At 41.6% G+C, this 25,216-nt stretch overlaps 1 protein-coding gene across 4 annotated transcripts; it reads left to right on the top strand.

Annotated features, from left to right (window-relative positions):
- Positions 1-10,392: 10,392 nt before the first annotated feature.
- On the top strand, positions 10,393-24,436 carry PLIN2 (perilipin 2). Of its 4 annotated transcripts, XM_051643054.1 has the most exons (9): positions 10,393-10,515; positions 12,722-12,781; positions 12,858-13,053; positions 13,706-13,788; positions 14,291-14,576; positions 14,890-15,074; positions 15,812-15,946; positions 16,644-16,934; positions 24,283-24,436. In XM_051643054.1, exons 2-9 carry the CDS (start codon positions 12,752-12,754, stop codon positions 24,415-24,417), a joined length of 1,341 nt encoding a protein of 446 aa, XP_051499014.1. In that variant the 5' UTR covers positions 10,393-10,515; positions 12,722-12,751; the 3' UTR covers positions 24,418-24,436. The 4 variants fall into 4 exon arrangements, with proteins under 4 accessions (XP_051499014.1, XP_051499016.1, XP_051499015.1 ...); XM_051643056.1 differs by lacking the exon at positions 15,812-15,946; XM_051643055.1 differs by lacking the exon at positions 24,283-24,436 and having other exon boundaries at positions 16,644-17,977.
- Positions 24,437-25,216: the final 780 nt, after the last annotated feature.

Genomic DNA, 25,216 nt, shown 5'->3' with positions numbered 1-25,216 from the left:
TCTATTTTATAATGTCTTTTGTTCTTTGGCTTAATGATATTCCCGAGTATCTGTTATGAATTTGTTGGACAGACATCTACATAGGACCGTATATCAAAACTTCCACAGAGACTGATGGTTACCAAGTGTATTTCCTATTTATTTATATTAATAACAAAGTGAAATCAATATTTTTATTTTACAGCTGGGTAAATTGAAGCACTGATAGCTGGAACTTAGCTTCTAAGGTAGCCTGATACTGAATGGCTGACTTGGACATGCCTTTCAAAGGCATTGGGTACCTGGGAACTCCTGTTGAAGCTGAGGAAGTTTTTCCTTGTGCAAAGTCTGGTTAGCTACCTGCGCAGACTTTCCAATCTGAAAAAGGACAACACTAAATTATACAGCACAGTAGGACAGTCATATAAAACCAGTTATTTTAGCACTATTGGCTTATTAAGTTGGCTCTACTGCTGTTCTTGAGCCCTGTGTGTGAGGGGCTCTGTTTCTGAGTGAGAAAAGCATTCAAAACTAAACATCCAGTTAAACATCACAGCATTCCTGTGGAGCATTTTTTGAGAAGATGAGGAGAAATTAATAACTAGTTCCAAAATCTGCAAATTAGGATAGGTCAACACAGATGGACTCTGTCTCTCAGCGTTCTGCCTCTCAGTGCTCTGCCTCTCAATGGAACTGATGAGTTTGTGTGGAATGGCATGCTAATAACATAGTAATAAAAACTTCTGGATCACCAGTTTTGTGTTTAGCCAGCATGAAATCTAGGGCAGGCCCTCTGAGTTACCAGTGGATTTTGAACCTTGATCTGCTGATTCTCACTCCCCTGCATCATTGACCAGAATACATCATGTTGGGTACACGTGGAATAATTCTGGCATCTTATGCCTGCCCTGCACAGTACAGTTCAGCAAGCTCTTAATAGCCTGATTTAATCACAGTGCTTGATTTAGCAGGTTGGTGAACTCTGTACAACAGTAAACAATCAATCATTTTTACACGTTGTGGTAAAGCAGCCAATTGGGGTTTAACCAGGGTTTGTTAATATATCCATGCACTAGCTGCACACCAGTAGCTCATATTCAAAGCCAGTATCTTGTCAACAGGACACTGTCTAGTGCTTCCCCGGGACACTAATACACTTCTACAAGAAACCCATTTAGCTTTGTTTGAGAAAGAAACTACTAAGTTGGGGAGCAAGTGCAAGCCCGCAGTGGAAGCCTCCTTGGGTTCCAAAAGAAGAATATTTCCTACACTGCCAAACTTGAGGTTCAATTCTGTCTCCAAAGGCTTTTGCAGCAACAACTGTTGTAGCTAAGTCAGTGTAGAATTCCTTAAGTTAGTAATGTCAAAATTATTAACAGAAGCTGTCTATCTGGCCTAGTTTTCTCTTTATCAATAAGAGGAAATAAAAGTAGAGAAAGCTTTGAGATCTTGTATTGTACACCTCTTAGATTTCAATGAAATGTATTAGAATAAATACTCTTTCTGTAAGGAACATCTCTGATCTTAATAGAGAAAATTATTTGAGCGTAATAACAGGAATCCTTAGACCCAGAGGAAAAGGGGTAGTTATTTACTAATAAGTAACTGGTTTCTAAAAGAAAAGGAAAAAAAAAAAAATGTTGTGTAGGTGGAGAATTACAGGAGGTATCTTAGCTGTTGTGGTGCAAAATTCTATGAGCATAGGAGAGCCTACAGGAGAAGGGGGAAAAGAAAGGGCAGGAAAGGGAATGCTCTGATAAAGGAGCTACCTTTATCGTTGAGGGAGAGTGGCTGATTGAATTTCTTCTAGGATGCTGAGGCACTATTTAAGCCTTTCTTAAAATTACCATATTTGGTGAGTTAATCTTTTATTAAGCGTTTCTTTATGTATTAGAGACCTCTGGCAACTTTATTCTGTCATAAGGAAAACAGGACAGAACAATCTCGTTCATTATTGAGGAAAAACAAAAAGCTGTGAAAATACTGTTAAAATATGGTATCAGCCAACAAGCAATCCATATTTTCTTACGGGTCTTTCCATTAAATGTGCATGGGTCTTCCAAGTGAATGTGACAGAAGTGGCCAAATCTCATCCACGTAACTATCAAAAAGAGTACCCAATCTTGCTTGCTTTTTTGCTTTAGCATCCACAGGGAGGATTCAGCATAGCAATAGTGGGACCTGCATCTAACTATAACAGAAGTTTTTTCATCATGACTTCAAAAACAGACTGTACAATGGTGATAAATAAGGAGAATATAACCAAAATGATAGGGTATTCTATGCTACAGCCAGAGAGATTGCTTTAACTTTTTAAGGATTGCCTGTGAGAAGCTTATCTATGCCATATTTCCATGTGCTGCATCATATAGGTGTATTCTAGAAAGCTAAGTAAATATTCAGCTTGCATAGACTATACTTTTTGTGGTCAAGTTTAATATTTCTTTTTAAAGGAGTGTTCTGAAATGCTGTCTGAAAGTGAAAATTTCTAGCAGCATGTAATATAAACTCCTAAGGGCAGCAGAGAGGGCTATACTGGTGAAGAGATTCTCCTTGAATATGTTCAGTCTTTTTTGATCTTGAGGAGGCTGCAGAAGAAGGCACAGAAGGCAGAGAAACAAAGACCTTTCTATTATTTTTCAGTTTCAAGATAGCTGATTCATTGGTACAATATTAAACTATGGAAGTGTTCCCATTAGTGAAGGCTTGGGTATTACTTGTCAAAGCAACACTATTCACGTTTTACTACTCAGTGAAGCAATGTGGGTTTGGGCAGAATTCAGTTCTCCTTTCCGTAGTGCCAATGATCTGCTGTATGACTGCAGATAAGTCACTTACACTTTCCATCTCTCTCATAAATAATAACAGAAACATCTTTCATTCCTGCATCCTGCCCAACTGTATGTGAGTTACACAGCTTTGCACCTTGTTAAGCACTGTGGTCCTGGAGAATAATTAGGTACTTGCAGTGCTATTGAACAACAAAAAAGTTTTATTTTCTTTCAAGAAACAGAGTAGATTATGTAATGAGTTATCTCAGTCACACCTTGGCATGTTGCAAAGGTCAGGAGTTATATGATTAGTAGCAACAGGTCTTTTGGAAAAGCCCGGTAACTCATTGCACACTTACAAAGGGCATCTGAATGTTACTCTGTCTGAAGTATTATGTTGCATTAACAGTCATCCTCTTGAAACAAGGAAATATACTCCACTATAAATACATTGAAATATGAAGAAAAGCATCAAATTTCAAAAATAGTTTGTCTTATTGGAGATATTAAAGAGATGGTCAAAATAAAAAGATGGAATTAAATTTACTAAAGTTGAATGCAGTATGTTGTCTGATATCAAAATATCTACACAGGCACTGGACAGTTAACAATTTCTCAGGTAGGTTTTCTTCAGGGAAGACCCTGAGGATTATAACAGATTACAGGCTAGCTAATGCAGCTATCATTGCTTTAATACTAGGACAGGGACCAAGATTCTAGTCTGGTAATATGGATTGACTAGGAGGGTTTCTGTTTGAGCACAGTGCTTCTCCTTGAGGAGAATGAGTATCATCAGGCTGGATGAACTACATTTTTCAACTTAAAGAAGAGAATACTTGTTCTCTGTCTTTGCAGAGGATCAAAAAGTCACCAATGTGCTTGAAACTCATGGAGAAAGACTCTGCAGAAACATTAAGAAAACATGGTAAGACACAAACTGCCTGTGTGTCATGTGAAAATTTTGTTGTCACAGAGTCTTAAAAACAGGTTGAACAGATTTAAGTCAGAAATTACATACTGTTGCCCTTCCTTTCAAAGAGGAGAGTGAAATGACAATCCATTAGAAGTGTCTTCTAGACCTCAGTAGGATAACTGGTATCCTATCAGCCGATCTAGGGTAATGATCATATTTTGGAAAGTGTGTGGAGGAAAATACACAAATTTCTGCAGCTACAGGACTTCTTAAGGGTGCAAACTGCAATTTTACATCAGAGCCATGAGTGCATTTAAAAGCCTGGTCTCACCAGGGACCATCACCCATGCACCCTCTCTGCCCATGGCCCAGGAGTTCCTTTTTAGTCCAGGCCTGAGCATTGTGTCCTGGCCTGATATGTGTCGTGCATGTACCTTTCTCCACTCCTGTCTTCTGTTGCTCCTGAGTTGTTTCAATTTCCTGACTTCACCTTGAACCTATGAACTGCTACAGCACTGACTAATGTTCATGGAACAGCATTACATTCTCAGAGAGGGATCAGCAGTCATTATATACAAGCAAACATAAATATTTTTGGCATGCTGATTTCTTAAGAACAGTGCAAAGCAGTCTGAAAACTAACAGCTGGGATTTTTTCAGCAGCACAGATTTAGCAATTCTAGCCTCTAATTCTCTTGCTCTATGCCCTCTTCTAAGCACGTGTCCTGCATGTGAAGAAGGCATGTCCTTGCAAGAAGTGCTTTAGATCAAAATTTTCTGGCCTTTCTGGTTAGCAGAACATTATCTGTTGCAGCTTTTAGGGAGCTATAAATTATTACTTCAGATATGTCCCCACAGACACCTCATTTCGTGGCTTATGGTTACATGTCTTTGCTCTCATCGGCATTGAATATGACATTGCCACAGTTTAAATCCTTTTAATTTGCTGTCCTTTATTCTCCAGCAATAATAGATCTATTATTTAGTTCTAGAACAGGGCTGGGATACTTTTGTCCTGTGCTTGTGTTTTATCTACCATAACAAATTCCTCACCCATAGCTGCATCTCCTGGGTATTAATTCAATGCAACTAAACAGTTGTGGGATCATATTAACATCAATATGAAAACTTGCTGGATTGTTTAACTGATGGTACCTAGATCATTGACAAATTATCTAGGTAACCTAAGATATTAGTTTTTCTTTGTGCTGGTACATCATTATGAAGTAATTTGCCTTTTAAAGCAGATTTCTTTATTGATAACTTCTGTCATGGCCTCATTTACTGTGCTTGACTGTGTAAAGCCTGAACACTATGGAGCTGTATGAGGGCCAATGGAAGTCATAACATGTGCCATGTGAGATATGAAGGCCTGGTGCGATCTTTCTGGAGGTGCTGCATGGTACCATAACAACACATTGCTACCTTGCTTTCTGTGCACATCTGGCAGGGTTACAGACAACAGTAGATGACTGGACAAAAATTTCCTGTACTGAATAAAAAATTCCTGTACAGTATGTGCATTTGTGTATATGTTTAATTGACTCTCTGTCCCTCTCAAGCCAACATGAGTTGATCAGTTTCCCTCTTCTTGTGCCTTAATTAAATGTGCCACATCTGTTGTGAGGTTGGTTCATACTCACTACATGGGCAATAGTACCTGTCTACCCATAACTGATAGTACTTTTGCTTGCCTTTGCCTTTCTTCAAGTGTTCAGAGGAGAACTACCTTTCACCCAGTTCCTCTCTTTTGAATCAGCTGCCATGTTAACTCAGTCATAGCTGAAGAGTTAAGAGGTAATGATCTTTGGACAGCTAACAAAAGATAAGACACATCAGAAGATAAGTACATACCAGAGGAAATGGAACATGTAATAGAGAAAAACTGCAGATCATGCTCTTCAGAAATAAAAGGTGGGAGTGCTTCACTTTTAGGCAGAGCAGAATAAGGATGTTATTCTTTGTAAAGACCATTAGTGTGGACTCACAAAATGAGGATCACACCTCACAAATCTGATATCCTCGCCTGGGGAGAGAAAAACCAAGTAAGTCACAGCAGGGAAACTACTGACACAATTAACAATGACCAGGGAAAAACTTTTCACAGAGGAACTTGCAAAAGGCTTTACTTCAAAACCAAAAGGTAAGATAGGTATACAGCTTAAGCAGCTAAGAATTTATTCGCAAGTCCAAAGACAGAAGGGTGCAAAGGAGAAATCTGAAGCCTAGAAATGGATTTCTGTGGGATTGGAAAGAAAGGGGGAAAGCAAGACAGCTGAGGGAAGCTAGCCTTGACAGTTGTGTTATTTCACAGACAACAGTTTCAGGGTGTCCAGCACAAGTATTTTGATTCCCAGTTCAACAGAAGCACATGCCTATCACATGACCAAGCAAATTTTATAAACATGGAAAAGAAAAATGTACTTTGAATACTGTAAATCTTTAAGGGCAGAGGAAGTATTATAGTCAACTGACTTGATTATTTCTGTTTTGGACCCCGAACCATCCACCTTTCACAACTCTGAACACCTTTTTCTTTATATTCCTATGGCAATCCTGACTGCTGAGAACTACTGCAGTGCTGGTGTTACTGCATAGAAGTGATATCAGACTTTTCTTGTGCTTCTAGTTCACTCCAGACAGCCTCAAATTGTGGCTGGAGTCTGTCCTTTAAAACCCGCCAGCTTCCTAAGGCTGTGACTCAACATGGTCTCTTGACAACTCCAATGGGCCACCCTTCTGTGCTGTTTTACAGGACAAGAGCATGGATAGTTTCTCCTGACATGGTTTAGAGTATGTCACCATGTCACTACTTTGAACAGTTATCCTAAAGACTGTGTATAGACTCTGGTTAGCTACCTTGATGTGGAAGCATGTCTACTTTTAAATAGAAGTATCTTTAATTGAGAGAGTTCTCACTCCCTCATTTATGTCTCCCCAGGATATCCCTCCATGCATTGGCTGTGAAACCTGAATGTAGATCCTTGTATCAGATCTTGGCAATACACAGGCTGTAGATGTCAGTTGATTCTGGCTTGAAATACTTGACTATGCTTGGTCTTAAAGGAATATTATCAGCCCACTCAGCTCCCTACAGATGGTACCACTGCTCTCACCTTCAGCTTTTCCGTCACCTTGTTAGTGAACAGTTGATACCTGAGTCTCATGAAGTTCATAGCTGAAATGAAAGTATGTGCAACCAGCTGGAAGTGTCTGTCAGGACCCTGCTAGCACTGACAGGGCTTATTGGCCCTGCCCAGTCACCGCCAGGGCCTCCCCCATCCTGCTATGTCAGATCCTACCCCAGGAAACCGAGCTGCAGTAGGGCTGGTCTCCAGCTCCCCTCAGCTGGACCCCATGCTGATGCTGCTGCCTGGCCTCAGCCCATCCTGGTCCCCACCAGGTTCCAAATCCCCAGGACGAGGGCTGCTGCCCAACTGCCCTCACCTGACCCTGGCTGCCTGCTCCAGGCTGGAGTGGTGGGACCCAGGCCCAGCCCTGCTGCCTCCACGGGGAGGCTCCATGGCTCCCAGCTGCTGGGAAGCCCCCAGCCCACACTGGGACAGGGCTCTGTAGCAACAGGAGCACAGCCCCCCCCTTTGCTGCACTGAGTTAGTAAGAAAATTGGGAGGACCTGAATTCTACCTATCATGGCTATCTCTGGCATAGGTATGTTACAGAGCTTGTGAGGCTGAAACTTGAGCTATTCCCTGTCATGGAATGAGTTTAGAAGAGATGTGCCAAAGGATACATACATTCATTGCCTGATCCATAATTTCATACCTTTTCACTTTTTTTCTGAAGCTGAGGATCAGTAGGTTGACTTCTGTTCTAAAACGGTAATTAAAGGAACTGGATGTATAAACGTGCTAACATGTTACTTAAATTGAAAGAACAAAACTTATTTCATTAGATGCTTTATGTGACTTTAAACATCTGTCTTTGCCCCACAGAAGAGAAAGCTATGTTATATTATCATTGGCTTTCTCTTTTAGCAGTGGCTGGTGCTGAATGTGTTTATGCTACTTCTGCTTTACTTGATGCTGTCCTGCCTTCCTCTTCTTCAGTCTTGACTGGGACCACACCTATCTCTGTTTTAAGATACTTGAGGAATTTGGTCCATCCAAGAAGTAACACCTCCACGTCCTTCACCCCACCTTATTACCAAGACAAGGTTGTCAGGAGACAAGTTCCTAGCTTTTCAGAATTTTGGATATGCCCCTCTGAGTTCATAGAGTACAAAAGGGGACACATCTCTATGTGAATAAACACATGTCCAGAATCTGAATTCTTAGCCTGTGAAGGACTATTGAGGGGTTAATGCTATCTTGAATTATTGCATTGTGGAAGAGTGTGTCCCTGGGCTGCATGAACTGCGGGTGTTCCTCTACTACAAATCATGGTGATACATCTTAGTAATTAAAATCCCCCGAATCACAGAATTGCTGGAGTTGGAAGGGACCTCTAGAGATCATCTAGTCCAACTCTCCCACTGAAGTAGGATAACCTAAAGCACTTTACACAGGACTGTATCCAGGCAGGTTTTGAATATCTCCAGAGATGGAGATTCCACAACCTCCCTGGGCAGCCTGTGCCAGTGCTCCATCACCCTTACCATAAAGAAGTTTTTCCTCATATTTAAATTGAACTTCCTGTGTTCCAGATTGTGCCCATTGGCCTTCGTTCTGACACTGGGAAGTACTGAGAAGAGCCTGTCTCCATCTTCCTTGCACTCATCCTTTAGATACTTACATACATTGAGAAGGTCTCCCCTCTGCCTTCTCTTCCCCAGACTAAAGAGTCCCAGCTCTCTCAGCCTTTCCTCACAAGGAAGATGCTCCAATCCCCTAATAATCTTTGTTGCCCTCCACTGGACTCTCTCTAGTAGTTCCCTGTCTCTCTTGAACTGAGGAGCCCAGAACTGGATGCAGTATTCCAGCTGTGGCCTCACCAGGGCAGAGTAGAGAGGGAGAATGACTTCCCTTGACCTACTGGCCACACCCTTCTTTATGCAACCTAGGATTCCATTGGCCTTCTTGGCAGCAAGGGCACATTGCTGGCTCATGGATAATTTACTGTCTATCAGGACTTCAAGATCCTTCTCCTTGGAACTACTTTCCAGCAGACCCACCCCTAACCTGTATTGGTGCCTGGGGTTCTTTCTTCCCACATGCAGGACCCTACACTTGCTCTTACTGAACCTCATGAGGTTCTTCTCTGCCCAGCTGTCCAGCCCGTCCAGGTCACACTGAATGGCCGCACAGGCCTCTGGAGTGTCAGCCACCCCAGTACTGCCACCCCAGGCAAAAGAGGTTAATTCATTTAGTGTTTGTCATGGCTGCATTGAATATTTTACACTTGATAAGACACACAACTGAACGAGAAAGAAGCTCTCAGGTAACAACAATGTAAGGAAAACAGTGGAGTGCCTGTAAAGTGTTTGGTATGCTTCCTGACAGAGGCATATTTTGTTCCAGAACAGTTTTTTGTATGTTCAGCTCTGGAACAAGGAGAATTGATTTTCTGAAGAAGCAAACTGAATGATCATTGTGGGAAGTTCTTCTTGAAACGGTCTGGGGAAAAAAAGGTGCCCTTACACCCACCCCAGGAAGACAGCCTTTGCAAAAAGTGTCCTCTTCCTTACAGGTAGAATTCTTCTGGAATTCTTCAGTCCAATCAGGAAACAGGCCTTCTTACCCTGTCTTGGGCAGATAACGGCATTTCTTGCTGTACTGCTCAGTATTCATGGAATTTGTTGTCCTGTCACATTGTTGATTAGAAAATTAGGCCTATTTGTTTTAAGCAGTAGAATTTAAACCGGAATCTGTATGGCCAACTTTTGTTTAGGGAGCAGAAACAGCATAGAAAAGTCTTTGTACTCTGTGGCTTAGGGATAAGGTGGCTTGTTGTCTTTTTTAATTTTATTTATTTTTTTTAATATAATTTAAAGTTTTCTGGGAAAGGAGTTAGAACTTCCTTCAGAATACGTATGAGTGCAAAAATGGCTGGCCCAAATAGAATTTCGTTTGTACCATGTCATCACCCTCGAGGCCTGAATCTTCCTTGTCAGGCTGTTCTGACTCCCCATCACTACAACACGAGCTAAATACAACTTTTCTTGTAAATGTGCATTCAGACCTTTGCCCACAATTATTTCCTCGGGCTGGTTTGACACCCCTAACCGCGATGAGCACCTCATCTGCTTGCAGCTGAAAAGCGAAGCGCACCCTTGGGAAGTCCCAGCCCACCAAATGTGTGTTAAAATCTGCTGATCTACCTGTGAGCAGCGGGCACCGACCCTGCAGCGCCGGGGGAGGCTTGTCTGCCCCTCCGGGCAGGGGGCTCCGCGCCCAGCACTCCCTGGTGGGGCAAGCCCTGGTTAAGCGCTGCTGGGTGAAGGACAAGATGTGATTCACTTGAAGGCCAACACAGCCGAAATCTCGCCTCTTGTGGCTCCCCCCCCGCCCCGGCTGGATGAGCTGACATCCTCGCACGAGAGAACCCGCGGTTTGCAAACAGCCCGCTCCCGGTCAGGCTGCCCGTGGGCCTGCAAGCCTCGGCTGAGAGCCTGACCTGCCGCTCTTGCTGCGCCCTGTGCTCGCACCGCAGCACCAGGAGCCTCCCCCCCGGCAGGGTCCCCCGGCAGGGCCCCCCGCCCCGCCCCGCCCCGCCCCCCCCGCGCCGCCGCTGACGCCCCCGCCTGCGCTGACGCCTCCTCCTCTCGCGAGAGTGCGGGAGGCGCGCGGCCGGCGGCGCCGCTCCCCATAAATAGCGGGGCGAGGCCGGGCCTCCCCATTCCGCGGCGGTGCCCGGGCGGCGGCTCCTCCTCCTCTGAGGCTCTTCCCTCTCCCGGTGAGTACGGCAGCCCCGGCCCGGCTTTCCTTGGCCGCGGCGGCAAGCGCTCGGCGGGGGCTGCGGCTCCGGGTCCGTCTGCGCCTCGCCGCGGGGCCGCCCCCGCTGCCTCCGTCATCGCCCCTGCGAGCTCCAGGCCCAAGCGCCGACGTCTTTCGGCTGCTTAAGGTGCTGCTGGACCCAGAAACTGCCGAGACGCTGGGCCGGCCCCGGCGGAGGCTCTGGCTGCCCCACCCCTAGAGGGGCCCCCGGGCACAGCTGGGGCTCCTTCCTCCGCCGGGCCGCGCCGGGAGCCGGGCGAGCGGATGGGCTCCCGCACGGCTCCCGCTGCTGCTGCCTGACCTCCAGCCTCGCTGCGTGGCGAGGGGGCACAGCAGAAGTTAAGCTTGTGACTTACTTGATTCGCTTTACTGGTCAGGATCTTTTTGCTGTCTCCTGAGATACGCGTTTGTTCTGTGGGCTTTGATTCCGACATCTTGCTCTCCTGCTCTGCTGAAGTGGAACTGGCGTTTGGCAGAACTGAAACTGTGCAAGGGATTTCTGAAACTGTACAAGATCCTAGCGATCGTCCCTGTCTTTAAGAGCAGGAATGACTTCACAGACTAGCTCTCCTGTTTTAGAGGCTAAAATTCAAATTCGTGCCACGTGTGGCTGGATCTTTTGGGGCACGTTATAAATACTGAATAATCTTTAAAGCTAGAGCACTTGTTCATTCAAAGGCCACATTCTGCTCTTTTAACCTTTTCTGCTCTGCAGGGTGCTTGGTAGTTCAAAGTGAACTGCAGTTGTACTCGAAGCAGTCTGATTTGTAATGCTATGTGAGAAACAGTTTTTTCTGGGGATATTTCAATATTTGATAGAAGGAAAACTTCTGTTACTGCTTGTAACCCTTGTCTGTTACTTGTTTGTATGTCCCATGTACAGTGGTTAATCTCATTACAGGTGTTACCTTATGGCACATGTGTGTTAATATGTGCAAATATGCCTGTAAAATGTTAACAGCATGCCTTTGTCCTTGTTCCCCACATGTAACAGAGAAAACTTTTCATTGGCCTTAGTCAGGATATTAATGGAGTCCCTTTGATTTTGTCATATGTATGAAAAAGAAAACTGCGGTTGGCTCTTTGACAAACCTAGCATAAAGTCTTGAAAACCATAGTCCTTTCAAGGCTGGATTTCCAGCTTGTCTTTCTGTTGCCTTCACGTATACAGGTTCATCTGGAATTTGTGTCAAATTAAACCATCTAAACAAAAAGTGCTTCCTGCAGATTTAGTTCAGCCTCCATGTGTGCATAGGATAGCATTACGCGTGTGTTCTCCTTATGTGATACTGCAGCATCCCTTCCTTTTATAGGGCTCACAGGAGTTGGCTTGTTAGTATTTTCTCCATGGGAATACATGTTGGAAGATAGTGGATTAGCATAGACTTGTTGAATGATTGGTGTCCACAGCCTGGTTCAGTGTGGGATGCGTAGTATTTGAGTCTAAATTACAGTGAAGGAGAGTTATTTTCTGCAGTGGGAAAGTCTTTTGCTCTGTGTCTTATAGGAGTGCTGACTTCTGAGCAAGCCAAGTCGGAGGAGTCCTACATGGGCATCATGCATGCCACTAGAGATAATGAACTCCCTGAGTTTAGTGGAATGACTTGTGAGAGTTGAGCTGAGGTTATGGAAATGTGTACTTCACCTCAATCTTCCATGTATTTTCAAGATTTGGACAGCAATGATGACCCTAATGTCAAACTTGACCCCCTTATGCTAACAGAAAAACCTAATCTGAATTAAAATATTGGTGGTGAATTCTTCTTCTGACTTAGACATCCTACACTAAAGTTTTAGTCACTTGTTGGCTGGTGTTTCTTTGTCTTGGCTCAACAGATAAGGCCAAGTGTGTCTACTCTGTCTAGAAAAATAAATTAATCCACCAGCAGGTAACTGGTAATTCTGTAGTGGAATTGCTGTACCTCAAAGCCTGACTCTTGCAGTGTGTCCTCTTTGTGTTGCCTAAATGGAACAAAGTAATTAGGAAACAAAGTTTTGAAACCCTAGATTGTTACAAGAAAATGTAATTCCTATATGCAAGAATGTAAACATCCTAATCCCCGGGTTCAATGAAGTTGATCATAAAAGGATTGTTATTTTTAAAGTCTGGTGTTTAGATGAAGTGGGTATGAGGATGTCATAACTCAGATATGCTTCTTTCACAGGCTGTTTAAGATTGAAGACCTCAAAAAAAAATGGCATTGGCAGCAATTGATCCAGAGCAGGTATGTCTGTCTTAGCCTGGAAGTTTATGTCTAGTTCAGCAAAATACGAGTCAACTAACCTTTCTGTTTTAAACAGAACATTGTATCAAGAGTTGCCAACCTTCCCTTGGTGAGCTCCACCTATGATATGGTGTCCACGGCTTACATCACCACAAAGGATAACCATCCTTACCTGAAGTCAGTATGTGAGATAGCAGAGAAAGGAGTGAAGACAATTACTTCGGTAGCTATGACAAGTGCTATGCCTATCATCCAGAAACTGGAACCACAAAGTAAGGCAAAGATGGAGCTGTTGATAAACTGAGTGTTTTACATACCCAGATTTAATTACAATTTAGCATGGTGGTGCTGGTCTGGAGTGTGGTTTTAGGTAGCTGACTGAACCTGTTTCCTGGCTTGTTGAGTAATTGATGGCAGTGGGGTATCATTTAACAAAAAAAAATCTATAGCTGAAGCAGATTCAAGTTTTTGTAATACTAAATTGACTGACTTATCTTGAGAAGGGAGATGGTTACATATGAGTTGCTCAACACCTTTCTCGTCATTGACATGATTTCAAATACAACTTTGTACTTTCTCTCACAGAGAGCAACTTGTGGTTAAATTTGGCAACAGTATCACAATGCTGTTGTAACCAGAAGCCTGATTTCCCAGAATGGCAGAAGGCCAGGTGCTTCAGCTGTTTCCAAGAGTTTCTTGTAAAGTTTCTTGTACAGATCCAATTTCCTTTGCCTGCAAGTGAGCTTTTTTCTGGCACTGTAAACCTGCCTTGCTCTTTGGCTTTACTGCCTCAAATCTCACTGAAAAGGAGAGGAAAATACTTCAAGAGCATTGTTGCATGAGTTCTGTTTCAAGAATTCTCAAATTGCTGTTGTTCATACTAAGGAAAAAAGTTTAAACGAACTATTGTAATTTATTTTCTAGTTGTAGTTGCCAACAACTATGCATGTATAGGTCTAGACAAAATTGAAGAGAGACTGCCTATACTCAATCAACCCACTGATAAGGTAAGTTCTTTATCAGTGCATAGGCTAAGAAGTAGTACTACATGCCCTTCTCTTTTCTGTTATCACTAAAAATACAGGGAGACGGATTTCAATAAGCTGTGGTTGAGGCACAGCTTAGAAATGAGGGAGAAGTAAAAGCTATTTCTTTAGAATTGTTTGTTGCCTTTGTTAGGCCATTAAGCCTCTGCTTTTTTCCTGGTCCACTGTTTGTCAAGTCTGTCTATAGCTGCTGTTCATAGGTGGGCATATTTTCTTAAAATTTGAGTATCTGTCTCTCCTGCTTGTTGTGAAGCAAGTAGTGTTAATCATATTCATTTAAATGTTTTTAGCTGAAGGCTGGGTAACAGTCAGATTTTGTTTTGTCTTGGACATATATTTTCAGGGCAGGATTTCTTCTATATAACCAATATTTCTACAAGCTTTAGCATAAATTAATATTTCCTGGATTATGTAGCTCTTGTTAGAAAATATTTCTAGTGAGTCAACCTGTTTCCTTTGGCAGGTTGTCGCCAATGCCAAGGATGTAGTTGTTGGAGCCAGAGAAGCTGTGACAACCACTGTGACTGGTGCCAAGGAAACTCTTGCTCACACGATCACTGGAGTTGTGGGCAAGACTAAAGAAGCAATGCAAGACAGTGTAAATATGACTAAGTCAGTTGTCAATGGCAGTATTAACACTGTCCTGGGAAGTCGTGTGGTGCAGATGGTGAGCAGTGGAATGGACAGTGCTCTCACTAAATCAGAGACCCTTGTAGACCAGTATCTCCCACTTACAGAAGCAGAACTAGGTAAGACTTAACTCAAAGTTTGATTTTGTTGGAATGCTTGTGTCAGAAAAGCAAGCAGTGATCCATTTATTCCTTACTTACAGAGGGGAGGGGGCATGTCCTTCCTAAATTGCCTTTTGCCTTGTTGGTTGTAATAGCATCTTCACAGGGAAGTAGAGTGGAAGTAAGGATTTCCACTACCTGGTGGAAACCTACCCTGATGCTGAGAGACTACTAAACAAGTCCAGTATTCAGCTGTTAAAGCAAATAAAATTGCCTCAGACCTCTTAAGTTTTGTTCCTGTAGTTAATTTCCTTTTTTTCTACGTACATAGAGAAAGAAGCTGTAAGAGTTGAAGGCTTTGAAGTTGGAGTTCAAAAGCCAAGCTACTATGTTAGACTAGGATCCCTGTCTTCAAAGGTTCGCACACGTGCCTACCAACAAGCCTTAAACAAAGTCAGAGATGCTAAACAGAAAAGTCAGGAGACAATCTCTCAGCTGCACCACACTGTTAATCTGGTAAGTTTCAGCTTTCACTTGATGTTTAAAAGGCAAGACTTGGCCTAGTTTCAGAGTGCAGAAAAGGGCCAAAAGGGGCATAAAAAAACTGGAATTGCTCTCTTGGGTTAAATGCATTTTCTAAATATAATGCATTTCTCATTAAGAGTTTTCCCCACTGTTCAGGAGAGGTTCTAAATCAGCTTGAGCTGTAAACTAAGCAGCAATTGCTTGTAATTTTAAGCTCTGCAGAAACAGAAGTGACATTTAAAATTACTGCTCTTTGAGTGTGGGGTTTGACACAAACCTCTTTCAGTTAAGAAAGCCTCTTGCAATACAGAAACACTTCAGTCCTTTAAGTCCTTTTGGTTAATAAAATGTTGGGTTTGTTATGGGCTTGCTCTTCTTGCTGTGGCTATCTCTAATAATTCCTGGGTACTTCAGTAATCATATCCTGATTGTACCTTTATGTGCAGGACAAAATGTGCATAAAGAGTCGTTGCCTTCTATAAACTTCCAAATCCTTGTGTAGGATGCTTGTGGAGGAAGCAGTTGAGGCAGAGGGATACACTAGAGAGCATCTCAAAACTACTTCCAGTTTTCTCTAAGAGAAGGAAGACACTTTTATATACCACAAAGTCTTATATACTGAACTTCTAAATGTATATTAAAAAAAGTTACAAAGCAGGTAAGGTAGGTTAGCCCTAATCAAACTGTTTGGACTCTGTTCTTTACTTCCTTATTTGGCTGTATTTCAGATCGAGTATGCCAGAAAGAACATGAATAGTGCCAATCAGAAACTTCTTGGTGCTCAGGAAAAGCTTTATCAATCCTGGGTAGAGTGGAAGAAAAATACAGGCCAAAATGATGGTGATGAACTGCATAGCGCTGAGGTAAATAGATGAAAATGTAAACCTGAAAGAAATAGATTGTGTACTGTCAAGGCAATGGCAAACTAACAGTCCCTAAAATGTGCACCATCTTAACAGCTCAGGAGCTTATGTGAAAGTGGGGAATCTGAATGCTGAAGCTCAGGGCAGCTGACAAGTGACAACTCTGAAAAGTAGGGGACATCCAGACTCGATTGAGCCTACTTCCTGAAAACACTTCGGGGATCATTCTCCTTTCCAGAGAATGCTCATCCTGCTTAACATGTGAATCAGATAAGCTAGGACTCACTTATCTGATATGGCCAGACCAGAATTAATTTCTCAGCATTACAGTAGTCTTAGGCACAGGCTCGTTGAGTCTTACATGTAGCCTTAAACACTCATTGATTAGAATATGCTTACCTGCTGTGACTTTTTACACCAGAGTAGAAATAAGAGCTTGCTTACCTGTCGCTGGGTAAAAGCTACTGGGTAAAAGCTACTGATGTTTGTCTTCCACAAAATACTTGAGCACTGAAAACAATATCAAGTACTTTCAAGTCTCTGACTCCTCAGACTTAAGACTGGTTTCATTATCTACTGTGGCTTTATTTTACTTATATACCCCTTTATTTTACTTACCTTTTCTTTTTTATGTATCTTTAACATAAAGCTGCTAGTCATAAATATACTAAAATGCTGTTTTGTTTTTTATTTTTAGCATATCGAGTCAAGAACTCTAGCTATTGCACGGAGCCTCACTCAGCAGCTTCAGACCACCTGCCTCACACTGGTGTCAAGCCTACAGGGGCTGCCACAGAATGTGCAGGATCAGGTTTACAGTGTTGGGTCAATGGCAGGTGATGCATACCAGAGCTTTCGGTCAGTATCCTCCTTCCAAGAATTATCAGACAGCTTTCTTACCACTAGCAAAGGACAGCTGAAGAAAATGAAGGAGTCTCTGGATGATGTGATGGATTATCTTGTTAACAACACACCGCTCAACTGGCTGGTAGGTCCCTTTTACCCACAAGTGCCTGGCATTCAGCATGCTGAGAGCAAAGGTGAAGGGGAGAAAAATTCCAGCCCGAAAGACAAACAGCCTGAACATGCTACTGAATAAACTGCATAGCATACATGTACTCTGCTGACTGACCAAACAAGTGGCCTTAGCAAGTGTAGCTGTCAAAAAAGCCTTGGAGAAAAATTCATAAACATAGGAGTGGGGGAATGATACAGAGAGAGGACACTCACACATGGGCTATGGTGTCCTGTGTAGTTAAGCCACTCTCAAAACTCTGTCTTAAATGACTAGATATCGACAGCTTATAGTTGTCAAGATGCCTTGTTTGTCTACCAAGTTAAGAAACCTCACCATGCTTATTAATTGTATTAATGGCCTAAATGGAATCTACCATAGCTAAAAACATTTGATTTGTTGCTTAGCCTGTACCAGATTTATATAAAAACTTTACAATAAAGCGCATTGAAAAGCCTTGCAATCTAGATCTAGGTATGCTTAAATTCCATTTGATTATTATGCATTTGACTTTCTCAAATTGTACTGCAACACAACTTGTGACAAATTCTGTGCATGCAGTATTTCAAAGCTTAAAGTGGGGTTTCTGAATGAGTCAGCTGGAGTTACTTAAATGGTGTGACAGTGTTAATGTTAACTATATAAACTTAATTATTGTATAACACATTAACCTGATAACAGTCATGAAGTACCTCAAGTTGGAAGGGACCCATAAGAATCACCAAGTCCAATTTCCTGCTCCTTGCAGGATTACCAAAAACTAAGCCATATGACTAGGAGTGTCATTCCAGCAGTCCTGGAACTATTGACAGGCTTGGTGTTGCAACCACTTCCCTGGGGAGCTTGTTCCAGTGACCAACCAAATAATTATCAATACTTTTTTACTATGCAGTCTAAAGCCAAAATTCATGCTGTTTGTACCCAGGTGCCCACTGTTGTGTGGATTGCTGGGTTTTTTGTAGCCATCTTTTTGTAATGCATTTTGTATGTTAGTAATAAATGCTTCAGTAGACAAAGTCTGTGTCCATTTCAGTGGTGTTTGAAACAAATGTAACTTGCTGTTCTGTGACTCCTTCAAACCGGGTCTAGCAGAAAGCAAGCTTGAAATGCAGATGAAGTAGACATGCATTGTATTTGTGTAGTGTGTATGTATAGATACATAAGACACTGCTCCTGCATTCCTTCCTCCCTTTGAGTTCCTGTGCATTTTTCTATTCAGTCTTAGCTTTCTTTACTGCTGCTTTTTTGGTGCTTGCTGTTGCCTACCTTTAATGACAACCTAAGCTGTGAGCTAATACTGAGAAGTGTATGGACAAAAAAACCTGTCCTGCCTTCACAGAAGGTGTTCTGAGACTGCCAGCTACTGGCTTTGGCTGTTGGGTGCTTATGAACAGTATATACTCCTCAGCTGCAAATACCAGTTTTGACCTGTTTATTTACCTTCTTTTGAACTTGACTGACTGCTATAAATTAACACTTAGCAACTTGAGTGAAAATGTTTTGCAACAAATCCTGTGAATCCCTTCTCTGGATGACACAGTCACTAAGAAATAAGCTATCTTGGTTTAGGGCTGTCCAGGTAAGTTGTGTCTGTGTTTTTAATGTATGCTTGATGCAACTTTGAATTGCACAGTAATTTATTGTAGCAACGCTTCCTGCCATTTTCCAAGAGGTCACCAAATAGTTTGAAGCAAATATGGAGTTCAAGAGAAGTTTGTCACCTAGTGACATGTTGCTACATGGAACAATGCTGGAGTACAACATGGGCACTAAAGGAAATTGCATGTAGTCTAGCCTTCTAATGTGAGAGGGCTTGCTTAGCTCTTAAGTCAGAGTTGGTCTAGAAATGTTAGGAAGACTGCTATAAGCACAGTATTAAATAAAATTGTAACAATACATTGTTTGCACATAAAGGATTGCACAAAAAGGATCTTTAACTTCCAGCTTTAAGTACTTTTTGTAAGGGGGCTGCTTAACAAGAAATTGAGAGAAGGTGAGATGTCTGTTTCCAGCTAGGGTCCAAGTTAAGATTTCTGGAATTCTTTCAGCAACTACTTCTGTTTACTTTAAGTATTGAATGAGTCCAACCAGCTGGTATCCTTTTTGATCTCAATTTGTAATAAAATTTGTAGAGCTCACCCACTCTTGTAAAGATGCTCAGGAACAGAATAGAACAAATCAAGCTTGGGAGCAGCTGGCAGTTAAAAGAAGGGATTTGCCATTTTAATGTGTTAATTCTGGAAGTTGGAGACCTTCATTCTGAGGTGATCTATCAGATAAGATATTCAAACTGTTCACTGTCGTGGGGTCAGAAATAAACAGCACCATCTAGTATTAATGTGAAACCAGTACATCTCTTCTGCCTTAAGTTGCACTACTGCTTTATAATCTTAGATGGCTTTCCAGCTTTACTAAATGTTAGTGAACAGGTGAAGTAGAAAGAAAGGAAAAATGTTACTAGCATAGACCTTGGGTGACTTCTGTGTAAAAGTTACTTTGACTTCTGACAGCTGGCCTGCAACTGGTGGCCACACATAGGGGAATTCATGCTTAAATGCTTACCTAATGGTTAGGCTAATACCTTGTTACACCAAAAGTACTATTGTGGCGTGTGGTTCTTTTGTTGGATCTTGCTGCCCCCTGAAAGTGTCTCTAAGTTTCAGAATTGGGAACCTTTCCTGGGAGGAAAGGTCTAAGTAACAGCAACTGCATAAATTAATATTAATATAAATTAATATAATCCAGTCTCTGGATTGAAATTACTAGAATGTCCTGATAGGGACAGCAATGAATATTTAAACTGAATTGCAACTGTAGCTTGCATGGCCATCTTCTTGCTGGTAATTTGTACAGTGTATCCCTAGACTCCATTCTAATTACAAGCCTAAAACCAAGACTTTGTATTTGCATATATTACACAGCTCAACTACACTGCACAGAAACTTGCTTGCTTTTAGTCCAAAAACACTTGTGAGGATATAGCTTGGGCTAGAGAGCTGTGAAGTCTCCTTGGAACCCTTAAAAAAAGATCAGACCAGGTACATTGAAAATTCTAGGAAACAGTTGATCCTACTTGCAGCAATGCAGAGAAACTAGATGAATTGGAACAGTGTCAAAGGCTGCTAGTTGCACAGGAACAAGGATAAAGGTTGGAATACTAATGAAGTAATTACCACTGTTAAGGCTATTCAGGGTATATGTAGAATTCAGAAAACTGTTCTTTCTCTGTAAGAAATCCATTAAAAATCATCCATGCTAGTGAAACTTCCCCTTTCCAGGCTTGTTTACCAGAGAACTGTTATTTTATCCTTTGCTACAGAAGTTGTAATTCTAAGCATTTGTAAATAACTTCACATACTATAAAAGTTTAGGAAACATCATATTTGTAGCAGCCTACACATTGGTCAAATCAAAGTTACAAGATTTATATGAGGACTGAAGGTGCAAGCCTAATTAGTTCACCTCAAGCTAAAGAAAGGTGTAAAGCTTTTGAAATCTCCCATTCCTTGAAATTAATTTTTTGCAATAACATTTTCTAAACTGCAACTTACAGCAATACTGTATAGCTAGTAAAACAGGTGTAAGGATTTGGAAATAACATTAATTATTTATCTTCATTAAAAAAACCAAACCAAACACCATAGCACACAAAGCTCACTGAAAAAGCACCCAAAAACTGATGTAAGCCATCTAATTAAAGACAAAACACAACCTAACTTACTTTTTAAAGCATGATGTGTTGATCATTTGCATGGTTAGAATGTTTTACATACAATAATTTGTGGGAGACACTGTGCAGTATTTTGTTAAATATTTCTTTTCAGACTAAAATGGAGATGTATTTATTTCACACAATACAGTCTCTGATGACTGAAAGTAAGTGCTTTTTCTCAAAGTACACAAAATAACAATTGTCTCTCAAATTGTTAGTGGCTAAGTTCTGAAAATATATTAAGCAATGACAAAATAAATGCAAGGTAGTGTTGACCTTAACATTTGTGTATGAAGATAACAAAACACTGCAGTATGTTTTGCACTATTCACTACAAGGATTTTGCAAGCTTTGCACTTTTCTGTATAAAATATCTAACAGCAGCTTGCAGAGAAAGAGCACAAGGAAGTATTGTACCTAGTCTTATTCTCTTTGTAAGAATTGACTTTCTGCTTTGTTTTGACTTCCTGTCCACTGTGAAAAGTGATATGGAACTAAAGGTCTTGGACCTAAGCAAGTTAGCAATGCCAAGGCCTTTGCATTTAGTTAGGCCAGGGTGCAGAAGTCAGAATATGCTATTCTAATACAGAATCACAGAATCTTAGGGGTTGGAAGGGACCTCAAAAGATCATCTAGTCCAACTCCTCTGCCAGAGCAGGATCACCTAGAGCACATCATACAGGAACACGTCCAGGCGGGTTTTGAATGTCTCCAGAGAAGGAGACTCCATAACCTCTCTGGGCAGCCTGTTCCAGTGCTCTGTCACTCTCACAGGAAAGAAGTTTTTTCTGATGTTTACGTGGAACCTCGTATGTTCCTGTTTGCACCCACTGCCCCTTGTCCTATCACTGGACATCACTGAAAAAAGCCTGGCTCCATCCTCCTGATACTCGCCCTTAACATATTTGTAAACATAAATACAATTCGGTATGTTATTTTTATCAGTGATTTGGATAAGGGGATCAAGTGCACCCTCAGCAAGTTTGCAGATGACACTAAATTGAGCAGGAGTGTTGATCTGCTCGAGGGTAGGAAGGCACTGCAGAGAGATCTGGGCAGGTTAGATCGCTGGGCTGAGGTCAACAGGATGAGGTTTAACAAGACGAAGGGCTGGGTCCTGCACTTTGGTCACAATAATCTCAAACAATGCTGCAGACTTGGGGAAGAGTGGCTGGAAAGCAGCCTGGTGGATTTGGGAGTACTGGTGTATGGCTGTCTGAGCATGAGCCAGCAGTGTGCCCAGCTGGCCAAGAAGGCAAACGACATCCTGGCCTGTACGAGAAACAGTGTGTCCAGCAGGAGTAGGGAAGTGATCACGCCCCTGTACTTGGCTCTGGTGAGACCACAGCTTGAGTACTGTGTTCAGTTCTGGGCACCACAGTATAAAAAAGACATTGAGGTCCTGGAGTGTGTCCAGAGAAGAGCAATGAGGCTGGTGAGGGATTTGGAGGACGTGTACGAGATGCAGCTGAGGCAACTGGGGTTGTTTAGTCTGATGAAGAGAAGGCTCAGGGGAGATCTTACTACTCTCTACAGCTGCCTGAAAGAAGGTTGTAGAGAGGCCAGTGTTGGTCTCTTCTCCCAGGTAACTAGTGATAGGACAAGAGGAAATGGGTTTAAGTTGTGTCAGGGGAGGTTTAGGTTGCATGTTAGGAAAAAATTCTTTATTGGAAGAGTGGTGAGGTATTGGAATAGGCTGCCCAGGGAGATGGTGGAGTCGTCATCCCTGGAGGTGTTCAAGAATTTTTTAGATATGGTGCTTTAGGATATAATTTAGTGTTGTGGTAGTTGGATTACATTGGACTCAGTGATCGTGAAGGTCTTTTCCAACGTTAATGATTCTATGATTCTATTTTACCCTCATGCTGGCAGCTGTAGTCCAATTTGAAATTCTTTTATGGCTGTGAACCTCTTACTAGTATGTTAAAGGAGTCAGGTGCTTATAATGTGTACATTAAAGAGATGAAGAAAGCATGAACTTAGGTTTGAGCAATGAGCCTGTTTAGAGTAGGAGTAGCATGGATATAAGTAATAAAAGTGTCCTAAAGCTAGGATATAGTGAAAATTATCTCTGGCCAGACACAGTTACTAAACATGGTCATGTTCCCAGTTCAGTGTAATTACAGAATAGAACAACTTGTTTAAACTGTCAGTTTGGGAACATTTTAAAATAAATATGCAAATTGACTACTTTGCCTTAGTCTTGTTAACCAGTCCGCATTTACAGGTTCGTATGTTGATAATGGGAAAACTTGTTGAGTTGTCCAAGTGCACTGATTAAGAGTTTTAGGGAAACTGCTATAAGCAGAAAGATAAATGCAAGAGAATTCTTGCTGGGAGAAGGATTATTTCCTCTATTCTTAGTGCCTTTTCATTTTTTTAGGAGACAACAATTATTGATCTCATTTTAATCAAGCTTAAATTCTCAGAGTGGTCTATATATCTCATTGTATTCACACTAGTGCCTGATAAGTGACATGCTGCTTACATTCTTCTGAAGCTCAGTTTTAATTTTTTAATTAATATTATATATATTAATACCCACTCTCTAAGGAACTGAGTGATTCTTGTTCAGTCCTGCAGTGCTATCTGCAACCTAGTAGCTGAAGCAGAGTAATCCCTTTCTCCTTTGATGTGTTCTCCATTCTTTGGACATTCATTCATAGCAGGCAAAGCATAGATATGTCTATGCACTATCGTTCATAAAAATAAGTTGTAAGCAAGGTGTTTTGCAGTTAGGGAATGGATTAAAACTGCTTCTCCAGTCAGCACTGAGTTTGGGTTACACAAATGCCAAGAAGCCTCTTCAAGTTCCTGCTTCTTTGTACATGGAGAACCAAAATCCTATCAGCATGCAGCAACTGTTAGATGCTGCAGCTGCGCCTAGCTCCATGTGTGTCATCAGCAACATTAAAGCTAACCATGAATCAAATTACAGATGTGTTTTTCACTTGAGGCAAAAAACTTTTGGTTATGAGTAATTTGTTAATTATATCCCATTTTTCAGAAATACCTAAGTAATCTTAAGTCCTACTAAAGGGACTTAAGGGTTGGGACTTAAGCTCCTAAGTGTCTTGGCCAACATTTTTAGAAGTGTGTAACAACCATGTATCCACTAATGTCTCTGGCCATTCCTGAAACCTGGTGCTGCTTAACAATATGGAATACTATACATGCAGTTAAAACAGATGCCAAAATGGGATTGCAGTTCCAGATGCTTGTTTCCTGAGGAAAGGTTTGATGTGGTAGACAGGCACAGCAGTACAGGGCAATCCCTATCAGGCTCCACAGGGCAGGTTCCTTTGTATAGCCCATTGTTCCCAAGGAAAGAAAAAAGGCAAAATAAATTTAATAACTTCCTTTCTTAATTTTTCAGCTCTGTTCCATGCCTACTATAAAATAATCTAAACAACTGGTCTAGATTCTTCATAATACTTGGTCTGTCTGAATGCTCTGTGTCTCGTATGCAACTGAGCATATTTCACCCTGTATTCAGTATTTTGGGTTTGATTTCTAGAGACACTGAGCATCTTTGTCTCCTGACTTCAGTGAGGTGTACTGCACAGATTTATTTACTTTTAAATTGATTGACATTTCATTCCTACACAGGTTCCAGATTTCAGTATTACAGACCTGTCTTCAGAGTCAGATGATATCCCAGACATTTTGGATTTGGATGAAGAAGATCAACAAGACTTTTCACGCACAAATGGCCCTTACACTGCAGGGCAAAGAGCTGAATAAAGAGAAGCATAAAAATGTATTTTTGATACAATGTACTTTTGCCATGTTTAACTTAATATTTCTCCTTTTTAAATATGATCCTGCCTAGCTTAGGGATTTTGGGGATATTTTTTTAATCACTACTGTTTCATTTAGCTTCATAAAAATTCTGATTTTTTTTTTCCACCTAAGGAATGCAGGCAACGTTAATTCATTAGCATGGGTGTCAAGATCCCATTCTGTGAGCCAGGTATAGCCTGAACAGTGTATCCAATTGATCTAATCTGTGTTGATGATTTGTTCTCCTGCTGGCAGCAGCCATGAGAATATTCCAGTGCTTTGCATAAAGGTCTGCCAACAAAAGGAGTTGCTGGGGATTTGCCCACAAAATTTCCCCCTTCAGTCTACATGAAAAGCACTTCTGCATCTACCTCTTTGCTGCTGGAATGGGTAAGAGACTTTGTCTCAGATTCTCTCAAGTTCTTTTTGTTAGGCTCTGTACCTACAGGGTTTAGAAGCTTAGAGCTTCCCTTTGGCAAGAGTGCTTTATGAACAAAAGGACTCCTTTTCTCTCTACACGCCTTCTGTGTGAAAAAATTTTGACCATCCTGATGCTATCGGTGGTGAGGACTGAGACTGGGAGAGGGCAAATGCTGAAAAAGGAAAGTTTTCCAGGAATAAGGATGACAGCGAAAAAAGAACGGGGAAGAGACTGTGGAAAACGGATGGCAAAGAGAAAACAAACAAAAAACCCCAAACAAATATGGGACAAAACAAAATTGGGGAAAAAAAAAACCCAACCCAACCCAAACCACAACCT

Source organism: Apus apus, chromosome Z (genome assembly GCF_020740795.1).
Source record: "Apus apus isolate bApuApu2 chromosome Z, bApuApu2.pri.cur, whole genome shotgun sequence".
Taxonomy (NCBI): domain Eukaryota; kingdom Metazoa; phylum Chordata; class Aves; order Apodiformes; family Apodidae; genus Apus; species Apus apus.
Note: the sequence above shows the minus strand (reverse complement) of the source record. Positions and strands in the feature narration are given on the sequence as shown.